This window comes from Labeo rohita, chromosome 13 (genome assembly GCF_022985175.1).
Source record: "Labeo rohita strain BAU-BD-2019 chromosome 13, IGBB_LRoh.1.0, whole genome shotgun sequence".
Classification (NCBI taxonomy): Eukaryota; Metazoa; Chordata; class Actinopteri; order Cypriniformes; family Cyprinidae; genus Labeo; species Labeo rohita.
The window spans coordinates 14,869,997-14,884,060 of NC_066881.1; the positions used below are offsets into that span (position 1 = coordinate 14,869,997).

Below are 14,064 nucleotides of genomic sequence, written 5' to 3' on the forward strand. Positions count from 1 at the left end.
CCAAGGATGTGTTAAATTGAAAATGATAGCAAAGACTTATATTGTTAGAAAAGATATCTTTCTTAAATAAATGCTTCTTTTTAACTTTTTATTCATCAAAGAATCCTGAAAAAAAAAAATCACGTTCCAAAAAAAAAAATAAAATAAAATAAAAAATTAAGCAGCACAACTGTGATTGTAACATTGATAATAAAAGTAATAGAAATATGAGTATTACAATGATTTCTGAAGGGTCATGTGACACTAAAGACTGATGAAAATTCAGCTTTGCATCACAGGAATAAATTACATTTAAAATATGTTAAAATAGAAAACCATTATTTTAAACTCTAATAACATTTCACTGCGGTAACTCACGCAGACAGGCGTTGTCAGTGAAGAACTCTGTGAATCTGTCGCATTCCTCTTTGCTGTTGCCGCTACTGCTGCAGTCACAGAACGGAGAGACGCTGATCTTGGCTGAACGCAGATAATTTGGGGTCATCACCGTGCCTGAAAAACAAAAAGACATGTTACATATTAATTACATATGTGTGTTTATGTTTTAAAAAGTCTGATTGTGTACTCATCAAAACCTTAAAAACCTAAACCCTTGTCATCTCCAGATTATCTTGTTCTCATTGAGCTTTCTTAAAAATAATAATTTTGGTGCAGTGTGCCTCATAAAAGCTGTACTGTGGGGATGTGACAGTGTTAGCCCACAGAGAAACAATCTCCCACTGGTGGAACAACAACAGGAGCTAATCACAGATTAATAGCTGCGCTGCTGTATTCCCGTGTGTCCAGCTGCTGTTACTGTGTGGTGAACACACGACTTTGGGAAGACATCCAGCACAAGCAACACAATGAAAGAACTAGAGAACAAGAACAAACATGTTGTTACAAAGGCTTTCTCTGTATCTCAGTGGATTGTACAGAGAGTAGCAGTCACCCAGTGCTTGGTATTGATACAGTAAATTGTATCAGTGAATCCAGATGTAACAGATCAATCCAAATCACCAAGTCATGCGTGTGCGTGTTTGTGTGTGTGTGTGTGTGTGTATATATATATATATATATATATATATATAGCTGTACTGTGGGGATGTGACAGTGTTAGCCCACAGAGAAACAATCCACTGGTGGAACAATATATACTCTTATATATATATATATATATATATTATATATATTTACAAAAATATATACATATATATATATATATATATATATATATATATATAATTTACAAAAAAAGAGATAATTCTGTTTTTAACAATTTTCAAAAATCATGTTTCAGCTAACATACACAGTTAACTTATACAATACAACACAATAAAAGCATGATAAAAATAAAAAACAGTATTTTTCAAAATGTAAAAAAACTGGGTTATCTGTTTTTGCAAATAAACTATAATATATATGAAGGAGAGAAATATATGAATTAATAAAAAACATACTATTTTAATTTTAAAAAAGAACATTTAAATATATATTTCTGTGTGAATGTACTGTAGGTATTCACAAGATTTTTGTAATGTTTTCTTGTTTTGTAAAGTTTCTTATGCTCATCAAGGCTGTATTTATTTCCTCAAAAATTCAGAAAAAACAGTAATATTGTGAAATATTATTTCTATGTAAAATAACTGTTGTTCTATGTGAATACATTTTTAAATGTAATTCATTCCTGTGATGCAAAGCTGAATCTTTAGCATCGTTACCGCAGTCTTCAGTGTCACATGATCCTTCAGAAATCATTATAATTTGATGTTTTAATATCAGTGTTGAAAACAGTTTTGTTGGAACCTGTGATGCTTTTTTTTATTAGGATTCTTTAATAAATAAAAAGTTAAAAAGCATTTATTTAAAACAGAAATCGTCTAACAATATAAACTACCATTTAAATGTTTGTGGTCAGGAAATTTTTATTATTACTTTTATTCAGCAAGGATGTGTTAAATTGGTAAAAATAAGTGATAGAAAAGACTTATATTGTTATAAAATATTTCTATTTTGAATAAATGCTGTTCTTTAGAACTTTTTTATTCATCAATTTATAAAAAAAAATTTAAGCAGCACAACCGTTTCCAACATTGATAATAAAAGTAATAAATCAGCATATTAGAATGATTTCTAAAGGATCATGTGACATTGAAGTAATAGTTGATCACAGGAATAAATTATACTTTTAAATATTAAAATAGAAATCCATTATTTTCACAGTATTACTGTATTTTTTGATCAAATGGAGCCTTAATGAGCATAAAAGAATCTTTCTGATCCCAGACTTTTGAACGGCAGTGTATGTGATAAATTAATTTTTAAAACTGCGACTGTTCCCCAAGCCTCTAATTAAGCCTTACATTTATCATATTAATAATTCAAAGAAAAAAAAAAAAAATTTAATTAAGTATATGTTACAGGGCAGACTCACCAATGAGCCCAGAGTACGACAGCAAGCAGTCAGCGTAGTTCTCCTTCAGACAGCCAGAGAGAGAGCGGGGCTCGGGTTGACAGTTAGTGAAGAAATCAGCCAGACGAGACCTAAAACACCACACACACAACCTTTGTATTACATAATTCTCACCTCTTCCTGACATTTATTCTAGTACAATGCGTACTAATGTCATCACTTTATAATTAAATACGGTTCATTATGAATGAAAGAAAACATATGTTGCCAAATCTGTTTGAAAAGCAAACTGCACACACAGTTCTTGGCTGTTAAAAGTGTTGGAAGACTCTCAGCAGCAGTCTGTCGCAGTGTTAAGGACGGAAAAGGAATGTGTAAATGAATGTGCTGTGCCATGTCTCTTAAGACGTGCGGTGTGGGACTAGTGTGGGATCTCTGCACAACTACGCCGAACACCTTGCTACAGCTAGGGGCTACATCTGGCTTCAAAATGATCATGGGTACAAGAGCAGGATGGATACAGAAAGAAAGTCAAATAATGAGAAAAAATGAGGGAAGCGCAACATGTGAACTGTACAGACCTGGAGCGCAAGTGCAAATATATTCCATTCATTTGTATGAATGTCTGAGTGTGCCCCCAGAATACCGAGCGGCGGCTCTTCTGATTGAGCAGGGTCATTAGCTGTCGCTCTCTCTGTGCCTAAAGACGTTTACTTGGCAAAACTACATCCACGTTGTGCTAATGAATCCTTAACAAGCCACTTAGCGGACTCTGGGGTTGCCTCCTTCACGCACAAACCAGATTTAAGGCTGCAGTTTTTATTGCTAGACTTCAATAATCACCACGATTGTCCTTGCGATGTGTTCTCCTGCCTTACCTTAATAAACCCTTTATTTCCCAATGGATGCTGCTTAGCTGCTCATGGCCATGTCTGTCCCTATTGGTGAATACGTGTTATTACAGATGGCTTGTTGTGATCTTGCCTCTCCGATTCATTGAGGCATTTCTTAGCACCTCTAAATAGCTCATTTTGCACTGCCATGTGTTAATGCACACAAGATAAGTGTTGCCATGAAGTGTGGATGCATTTGCATGTAAGTGTGTAAGAGGGAGACAAAGAAGAACAGCCAGCTGTCTTTAACTTTGTGTATGTACTTATATTATTATATTATATTTAATATTAATTATATAATATATAATAACGTTTTTTTTTTTTTTTGACATGAAAAATTAAGATTAAGTAACTAATAACTTAACTAATAAACTAATTATAATGTATAACTAATTATAATGTATTTATTATTAGATCATTAAAAAATATGGTAACACTTTACAATAGTGTCATTTGTTAACATTAGTTATTGTATTAACTAACATGAATGAACAATACATTTATTACACTATTAATCTTAATTAATGTTTGTTAATAAAAATACAGTTGTTTATTGTTAGTTCACAGTGCATTAACTAATGTTAACAAACACATCTTGTGATTTTAATAACACATTAGTAAATGCTAAAATTAACATTAATTAAGATTAATAAATGCTGTAGAACTATTGTTCATTCTTAGTTAACCTAATGTAGTTAACCAATGTTAACTAATAAACCTTATTGGAAAGTGTTTTATTTATTTATTAAGTAAAATATAGAATATTAATATAATATATTCATCTAATTATTATTATAACATGATAGAATAGAACAGAATAGAATAGAATAGAATAGAAAATTAAAATATATTTTATGGTTTAGTATTTTAAAACAATTGAAGTAAATGTTGATTTGAAATATATGAAAAAAACAATAATAAATAATAACATTTTAATTTTTTTTATAATCCAGGTCTTAATTATATTAGTTTATTTATTTATTAAATAAAATATAGAATATTAATATAATATAATACTATAATTCTTATGATAACATGATAGAATAGGATAGAATGAAATATTCAAATATTATATTTTATTGTTTATTATTTTATAACAATTTAAGTAAATGTTGATTTGAAATATATAAAAAATATATATAAAAACATTCATTATTAGGGTCATTTGTTATTGTTTAAGGTGAGTTCCTGTATTTATTATTAGATTTTTATTTATTTTTTATTTTTTTTGGTAACACTTTACAATAGTGTCCCATTATTTAACACTAATGGTAATCCATTAACCAACATGAACTAACAATGAGCATTATATTTGTTACAGTATTTATTAATCTATCTTAACATTAGTTAATAAAAATACAAATGTCCACTATTAGTTCATGTTAGCTCAGGTACATTAAATAATATTAACAAATACAGATTTTTATTTAAATAATGTATTAGTCAATGTTGAAATTAACATGAACTAAGATTAATAATAATAATAAAAAATATGGTAACACTTTATAATAAAGTTCCATTTGTTAACTACAGTGGGTACGGAAAGTATTCAGACCCCTTTAAATTTTTCACTCTTTGTTATATTGCAGCCATTTGCTAAAATCATTTAAGTTCATTTTTTTCCTCATTAATGTACACACAGCACCCCATATTGACAGAAAAACACAGAATTGTTGACATTTTTGCAGATTTATTAAAAAAGAAAAACTGAAATATCACATGGTCCTAAGTATTCAGACCCTTTGCTGTGACACTTATATATTTAACTCAGGTGCTGTCCATTTCTTCTGATCATCCTTGAGATGGTTCTACACCTTCATTTGAGTCCAGCTGTGTTTGATTATACTGATTGGACTTGATTAGGAAAGCCACACACCTGTCTATATAAGACCTTACAGCCCACAGTGCATGTCAGAGCAAATGAGAATCATGAGGTCAAAGGAACTGCCTGAAGAGCTCAGAGACAGAATTGTGGCAAGGCACAGATCTGGCCAAGGTTACAAAAAAAATTCTGCTGCACTTAAGGTTCCTAAGAGCACAGTGGCCTCCATAATCCTTAAATGGACGACGTTTGGGACGACCAGAACCCTTCCTAGAGCTGGCCATCTGGCCAAACTGAGCTATCGGGGGAGAAGAGCCTTGGTGAGAGAGGTAAAGAAGAACCCAAAGATCACTGTGGCTGAGCTCCAGAGATGCAGTCGGGAGATGGGAGAAAGTTGTAGAAAGTCAACCATCACTGCAGCCCTCCACCAGTCGGGGCTTTATGGCAGAGTAGCCCGACGGAAGCCTCTCCTCAGTGCAAGACACATGAAAGCCTGCATGGAGTTTGCTAAAAAACACCTGAAGGACTCCAAGATGGTGAGAAATAAGATTCTCTGGTCTGATGAGACCAGGATAGAACTTTTTGGCCTTAATTCTAAGCGGTATGTGTGGAGAAAACCAGGCACTGCTCATCACCTGTCCAATACAGTCCCAACAGTGAAGCATGGTGGTGGCAGCATCATGCTATGGGGGTGTTTTTCAGCTGCAGGGAGAGACGACTGGTTGCAATCGAGGGAAAGATGAATGCGGCCAAGTACAGGGATATCCTGGACGAAAACCTTCTCCAGAGTGCTCAGGACCTCAGACTGGGCCGAAGGTTTACCTTCCAACAAGACAATGACCCTAAGCACACAGCTAAAATAACGAAGGAGTGGCTTCACAACAACTCTGTGACTGTTCTTGAATGGCCCAGCCAGAACCCTGACTTAAACCCAATTGAGCATCTCTGGAGAGACCTAAAAATGGCTGTCCACCAACGTTTACCATCCAACCTGACAGAACTGGAGAGGATCTGCAAGGAGGAATGGCAGAGAATCCCCAAATCCAGGTGTGAAAAACGTGTTGCATCTTTCCCAAAAAGACTCATGGCTGTATTAGATCAAAAGGGTGCTTCTACTAAATATTGAGCAAAGGGTCTGAATACTTAGGACCATGTGATATTTCAGTTTTTCTTTTTTAATAAATCTGCAAAAATGTCAACAATTCTGTGTTTTTCTGTCAATATGGGGTGCTGTGTGTACATTAATGAGGAAAAAAAATGAACTTTATCCTAAAGTGTTACCATTAGTTAACACTGGTCAAAAAATGCTAAAAAATGGGTAATACTTTACAATAACGTTCATTAGTTAACTAACACGAACTAAGTGAACAATACGTTACAGGCAGGTGAGTTTGATCAAGGTTGGAGCTAAACTCCAGAGTTGAGAACCCCTGTTGTAAAGTGTTACCTATTTATCCATTTAACTTAATTACTTTAACAATATTAAGAACATGCTCATGAAAATAATATTTTAAGTTGCCTGTTATAAACCAGTTCTTTTCGGTTCAGACCTGCAGATGTAGTTGGTCTTGCAGGACGCTTGCAGTGCCAGGCAGTTGGGTTTCTCTTTGTCCTCATACGAACAGGCCGGTACGATGGTCTGCCGTCTGCGCTCAGAACAGGCCAACTGGTCCCCTATAGGACAGGAGCAGAAGAGCATGCCATAGCTGTGCTTGGGTGGCACCTTGTCGAAAAACTGCCTCAGGGCTTTGTGGCACTTCCGTTTGTTGCAGACTTCAGCTGTTGAGACTCGGCTCGTGCAGGGGCTTATGTAAGCCGAACGGTATTTCTTACAGGTGTCGTTTAAGTTGCAGGCCTTCGCTGCGTTCAAGCAGTTGTTCTCCTTTGCAAGCGCTGGCTCACCTGCAAAGACAAAGATGCATAATATAAAATACAATATTAACACAGATACTTGGTCCATCAATCATTTTTGGAGAGAGCGTGTATGGTTGAAATGAGATTTAAGATCTAAAATCAGGTGAAATTGCTTTAAATCTAAATAAGGAAAGAAGTAAATTGACAAAAAAAATAAACTTTTAAATAAAAGAAATAAAAAAGACAAAGAAAAACAAATAGTCTGATGCTATCCACAGCTCTGAGACCCTTGCTCTACAGAAAAAATCTTTTATTTGAATACCCCACAGCACTGACAGGCATGTGAATTAATCATCCTTGTTTCTGCGGGTCTGCCAAAACAGAGGCTGTTTATAAGGAACCTGTTTTTTGTTTTGGTTGTTTTTTATGTTAAACGAAACAGTGCTCATCCCTTTGGATCCCTGCAGCCTAAACAAACAGTCATCTTGGCCGAACAGGGGAGTCATCAAAGCGGCCGGCACGGCTCTGCTCTCGCCTGTCAGCTGCGGCTAATTGCTGGCTTTCTAACACATTCCACAATTAACTAACATTTTGGGAGACTTGCTGAGCTACAGCAGCAGTTTGGCTTATAATGAGAGCCAATTAAAAACAAGAGATGGGTTGTATTAGAGTGAGGGTGGAGCATACATGTGCATGTGTTTTCCTATGTGTGTGTGTATGGTGCGTTTAAGGACAGTGCTAAAAAGATGGTTTTTAAGGAAGCCCGAGAGGAGATTGTATCCTCAGAAGCTCTAGTGGAGGGAAGTGATGTCATTCAGTCATGCGAGTCATGTTAGATCAGACTAAGGCTAAAAACAGGTGTATAGAACACGTTAAGCCACAGACTGTTGCATTTCGCTGCAGTTACATGGTCAAGAACCAGCCGTTTTCCTCCACTTGGTGATCAGTGACCGCCAATATGTCTGAAAGAAAAGCATAGTAGGTTTTCTAGTGCTAATCAATGTAAATTATGTAATAATTATGAAATATTTATTTTATATAATTATTCATAACCACCCACTTTACAGAAATAATATTTATGAATTCCATGTGTTCATAGTTTTCATCTGAATGCATCACATTGGGTCAAGCAATCGCATACAGTCTAGCTGCAAAAATTCGAACATTCTGCACCCAAAGCTCAAATTGATTCAGAAAATTCAGCAAATGCATATGACTGGATGTTGTTTGTCATACAGTACAAAGGAGGCCTGAAGTTGACATGAAATAACAATTGGCCCTATTTACTCTCATAATGTATTTGTGCTCAGTTCAAAGCAAAGTGTTATCTTTTATCAAAACATATCGAAACTTCTGCTTCTGAAATGCCTCAGCTAAAATTACGAATCTATTTAACTTTTTTAAAATTCCTTATATCTAACCGCCTTGTACATAGCTTTTCAGTTCGGTGCGTTACTGATAATGCTGCACAATGATATGCAGATAAATTGAGATCAGTGCTGAGTGATGACTGTAAATGTCAGTTTGTGCTGAAGTCAGTAGCTGATACACTACCATCCAGAAGTCTGGGGTTATTAACATTTTATAATAAAAAAATAAAAAATAATACCTTTACTCAGCAAATGCATTAAAGTCATCAACTAAGAACATAATGACATTTATAATGTTACAAAAAGTAACATTTATATTAAATAAATGTTCTGTTCTGTTCTTTTTAACTTTATATTCATCAAAAGAAATATTTCTTGTGCACCATATCAGCTTATTAGAATGATTCAGCTTTTCTGTCACAGGAATAAATTACGTTTCAAATATATTAAAGTAAAGACAAAACTTACAGTATGGAAGCCTGTTATTGTGACGGAATAATAAATAAAAAAAGTAATTGTGACTTTTTATCTCACAATTCAGACTTTTTTCTCAGAATTGCCTGATACAAACTCAAACTCACGATTTAAACTCACAATTATAAGAAACTAAGTGAGAATTGCATGATATAAATTCACAATTGTGAGTGATAACGTTAGAATTCAAGAATCTTTTTTTCTTAGAATTAAGAGAGATAAACTCACAATTTCAACTTTTTTTTTATCAGAATTGCAATTTATCTCAATTGTTAGTTTTTCTCACAATTGTGAGTTTATATCTCACAATTCTGACTTTATAACATACAATTTGGAATCAGAATTGTGAGATATCAACTTGCAATTGTGAGAATGTCAGTCTTTTCCCCCCTCAAAATTAGACTTTATAACTTGCAATTGCGAGTTTACATCTCACAATTCTGAGAAAAAAAATCAGAATTGCGAGATATAAACGCAATTGCGAGAAAAAAGTCAGAATTGCGAGAAAAAAAGACAGAATTGTGTTATTTCACAATTCTGACTTTATTTCTTGCAATTTTGAGTTTATATCACACAATTCTGAGAAAAAGGCAGAATTGTGACTTTATCTTATAATTCTGAGAAAAAAAGTCAGAATTGTCAGTTTGTATCATGCAGTTCTGTGGAAAAATGTCAGAATTGTGAAATAAAAAGTCGCAATAACATTTTTGTTAACTGGGTGCTCAACAAAAAAATATATATATATATAGTTAAAAAAACAAACAAATATTGGCACACTATAGGCTCCAAAAATGCAAAACAATTTAATAATGGACTTTACACAAAGTAACGTTTTGAGCTCGATTAAAGTATTAAAGTAGAAAATAGATTAAAGTAGAAAACAATTATTTGAAATTGAAAAAAAATAATTTAATTTAATTTAAATAAAAACTCAATACTACTCTTTTCACTGCATTTTTGATCAAATAAATGCTGCATAATGAGCATAATGGACTTCAAAAACAATTTAAAAAATCTTAACTACCCTAAACTTTAAAACAGTAGTGTATTTTTAGGACACACTACAGTATGACCCCTTGACCTTCTGTAGAACAATGTAAAACAACACCACTCCACTCCATCTGTTAGCCGTCTGGACTGTAATTCAACACACACACTTCCATGCATTCAAATACACACACACACACACACACACACACACACATACAGAAGCATGTACACACCCTGAAAGTCCATCTGCCCAGAAAACATCTGCCTATTCTAGCCCTTCAGCATAGAAAAGTCTCTGTCTCTGTCTCTGGCTCTCTCACTCTCTGAGAGTGGGTGCTTATCCAGTGTGGAAGAAAAAGTGGAATGCAATCTCGCCTATTCATAAACAGTGTGATGTTCTCAGTCAGAGCATCAGACATGCACACACACACATTCACACAGGCACTCAAAGCAAGAAAAAAAGCCCTCTCTCCTGAGTTCCACTACTGTCAGATGACATCATCAAAAAAAAGACAGTCTCTCTGTGTATGTGTGTGTGTGTCAGTGAGTGTGTGCGTTGTACCCCTCTGATCTGATGCCCTGAGGCTGACAAGAATAAAATACCTATTCTGTGGCTTGGCATAAAAGGGCTTCAGGTTGAAACAATCCTCTACAGCTGTCTGAAACCTTCACCTGTCGTATGAACCCTTAGTACTGGGTGTCACACTGAACAAACTGACCAAATCACACATGAACACACAGACACACACAGTTCACAAAAACAGTGTCAAACATTGAGGGGATAGTTCACCCAAAAATGAAAATTCTGGCATTAATTACTCATTCTCATGTCATTCCAAACCCATAAGACCTTTGTTCATCTTCAGAGCACAAATTAAGATATTTTTGATGAAATCTAAGAACTTTTTGACAGTGCATAGACAGCAAAGCAACTGAAATATTCCCAGGCCCTGAAGATCAATAAAATAGTCCATGTGATGTTGTGGTACTCTCATTAATGGCGGTGGATGGTGACACAGGGGAGAAGAATTGTTGAATGAAGTAAAACAAAAAGTATTCTCACAGCTTTATAACATTACGGTTGAGCCACTGATGTCACATGGACCGTTTTAACGATGTCCTTACTACTTTTCTGGGCCTGGGAACATTATAGTTACATTGGTGTCTAGAAAGCAGGGGCAGAAAGCTGTCAGATTTCATCAAAAATATCTTAATTTGTGCTCCAAAGATGAATGAAGGTCTTACGGGCTTGGAATGACATGAAAGTGAGTAATTAATGACTGAACTTTCATTTTTGGGTGAACTATACCTGTAACACTCATTGAGCCGCTATGGTGAGTAAATGAAATTAACTTGTAATTTCATTTAATTTATTAGTACTTATAAAGCGTTTATTCTACATGACCATATTCTACATCCCTAATCCTACCCAATACCTAAACTTAACAACCACCTTAACGACTATTAATAAGCAGCAAATTAGGAATTTATTGAGGCAAAAGTACTAGTCCTAGGTTTATCAATAGCGAGAATTTGACCTTAAAATAAAAGTGTGACCACAAAAAAAAACAAAAAAAACCCCAACAAACTCAGGGTTTAAATCGAATGTAGGACCAACAGTCCAACTCCGGTAGGATACACATAAAAAAGTAAAAGTTTTAGAATTTTAGAACAATCAGTATGATGCTGCATTTATTTAATCAAACAATGCAATAAAAATGGTAATATTGTGAACTCTTATTACTTTTAAATTGCTGTTTTTGGCAAAGCTGAATCCTCAGCTACTATCATTTGAGTTTTCAGTGTCACGTTTATCCTTTAAAAATCATTCTGTGCTGGATTTGCTGGAAATAAAGATTTTGTGATGAAGAGAAAGTTAAAAAAAAATATATTTGAAATAAAATTTGCTCATAGCAATGTAAAACATCTTTGTTACTTTTGATCAATTTAAATGCAACCTTGCTGAATAATTACATAATGAAAAATTATACAAAATGGTATAAATAGTCTTATTTCATTTACCATTAACAAGTACTTTTCCATAACGCATACATGTGCTTCCCGTTCACAAACACTAACATCACACATACATGCTGCAGTTCTTTCAACACACACCTCACAAACACCGGCCATCTGGTCTGGTAGGTAGAGCAGGAACCCCCTCCCCTACTGTGACTCGTCTCTGATACAGCCTCAAATTGATTAGTGTCTCCTATTTCCTTCCCCTTTTGGCTCTAATTTTCAATTAGCAAGAGAATCAGTCTGAATAATGACCTTGAATGCTATTGGAACAAACCTGGGGTGTGCTTTCTGATCTGCTTCTCATGTTTTATTTGGACCTTTGTTATCCATCTGTTCTTTCCTTGAGCCAGTACAGCAGTGATCCAACTGTGGCTAAGTAAAGACTTGGCTTTTATTTAAAATAAAGTTGTCATGCTTATAAATAAACTCTTAGAATGCAGCAGTTAATATCTATGAAAAATATCCTTATATTTCATCATTCTCATCTCATATTCTTATCATTGTTATATTCTCACAAAATCTCCAAATTCTCCCTGTCTAATAAAAAGGCAAAAAAGCTCTAAAATGTGACTATTATCTATTGTTTTTTAGAGTATAGATGTTCATATTTAATGAAATGAGAGCAAATGCACCGTAGTCACACTTTTAGTTCTCTCTCTCATTTGTGCTGTTTTAACATACTTTCTTTCCAGGATCAGACAACTGAGGCCTGATTAAATCCTAATAAAAGCCTCACCTGAGGGTTAATGGGAAATGTACAGTGAATTGAGGAGGGGAGGCCAGCGCACTCCTCTCATACTTTATCTGGAACTGTAATGTCACCAGCGATTAGCAGAGAGGTTGAGGATTTGATTAAAACACCACCGTGATTAGAACCTGATGTCCTCTTGAGTGCATGTGTGTGTGTGTGAGTTAGTCTCTCTCTATATCTGTCTATCTGTCTGGTGATTATTTTCAGTCACTGAACTGCAAAAGAATGTAAATGAAGAGACAATTACAGAAAAAAGATGGTAATGAGACTGAAAGGATGGGAAACATTAACAAATACTTCGACCAAGACTGTGACAATTTAGATGTTTAAGTTGACTCAACTCAATATCTAAGTTGTCACTAAGTACAACTTAACATTTCAAGTTGACTAAACTTTTTGAGTTGATTAAACTTAAAATTTAACAAGTCGGCGGCGTAACAAATTATTTTAAGTTGACTCAACAAATAGTTTTTTAAAGTGTACAGGTGGAATCACACAATGCAGTCTTTCCTCATTGACTGTAGGTGAACCAGATAAACCAAATTGTTGGAAAGAAGATCCTGTCTTTTTTTCTGTCTTTTGGCTTTTTGTAGCGCTTAATAAACTCTCTCTTTCCGCAAACAATCCTCTAGTGTAATAATGGCAAATGAAACTATAACTCAAGACCTCTGTAATTGATCCTTGAAGCTCTCTTTCTCTCTCTCTCTTTCGCTCCTCACTCCTTCGATCAAGGTGGCATGCTCTTAGAGAAGGACATCCCTCTAAAAGATTTCAAAAGAATGCATTGGGTTTCAGCAGTGATTGGTTAAATCCTGGGGTAATGGAGAATTTGGTCATAAAGCCTTTCTTTACAAGTAGATGTTGGCTCAGAAAATATGATACTTTGTATTAGTTACAGTTTGAGTAAACTAGCATTTGATACCTTGGCTATGTGATTAGCCTGAAGGACTTCTAAGCAGTGGCCATTTTATTTAGTCAGATATCTCTCACCAAAAATGGGAGGTTGTTTGAGAAGTTAACATCGCTCACGCACATTCGCGCTCCCTCCAGCATTAGCATCACCATCCTGCCAGAACCCTCGACTGATGAGGATTCATGGCCCAGACTGCCTGCTCGATCCCAGCCCTGTACACAAACATGATCTGTGAGGCATTAATATGCACAGCCCCCCCTCAGCCTGTCACAGAGATATACTGTCCTAGCCCCAGAGTACCAGCGCACTGAGAGACATCCGTTTCAGGGGAAGTTATACTAGCGAGAATCATTAGACCTGCTGCTGTATTTGCATGAATGCAAGAGATAGGATAGCTGTGATCTATTTCTCATGATTGGAAGTGATGAAATAGAGCATGCGAACAGAATGTTGCTGAATCATTGTACCCTTTTACCATGTACAAATAAGAAATTAAAAGAATATTGAGAAAGTAAGGATTTTTATTCACTGTTTGAACAGAAAAGTTTTTAGAGTGTGTGGTCAATGCAAGTCCAAAAGTTTG

General features: G+C 34.9%; 1 protein-coding gene across 2 annotated transcripts in view; it reads right to left on the reverse strand.

Annotated features, from left to right (window-relative positions):
- Positions 1–14,064, reverse strand: part of gfra1a (gdnf family receptor alpha 1a) — a 90,197-nt gene that overhangs the window by 14,078 nt on the left and 62,055 nt on the right. For both annotated transcript variants that reach the window (XM_051126142.1, XM_051126143.1), the window contains 3 exons: positions 6,658–7,009; positions 2,414–2,523; positions 358–492 (listed from right to left, as the gene is read on the reverse strand). In XM_051126142.1, the coding sequence (XP_050982099.1) occupies positions 358–492; positions 2,414–2,523; positions 6,658–7,009 (597 nt within the window). The remainder of the gene's footprint in view (positions 1–357; positions 493–2,413; positions 2,524–6,657; positions 7,010–14,064) is intronic.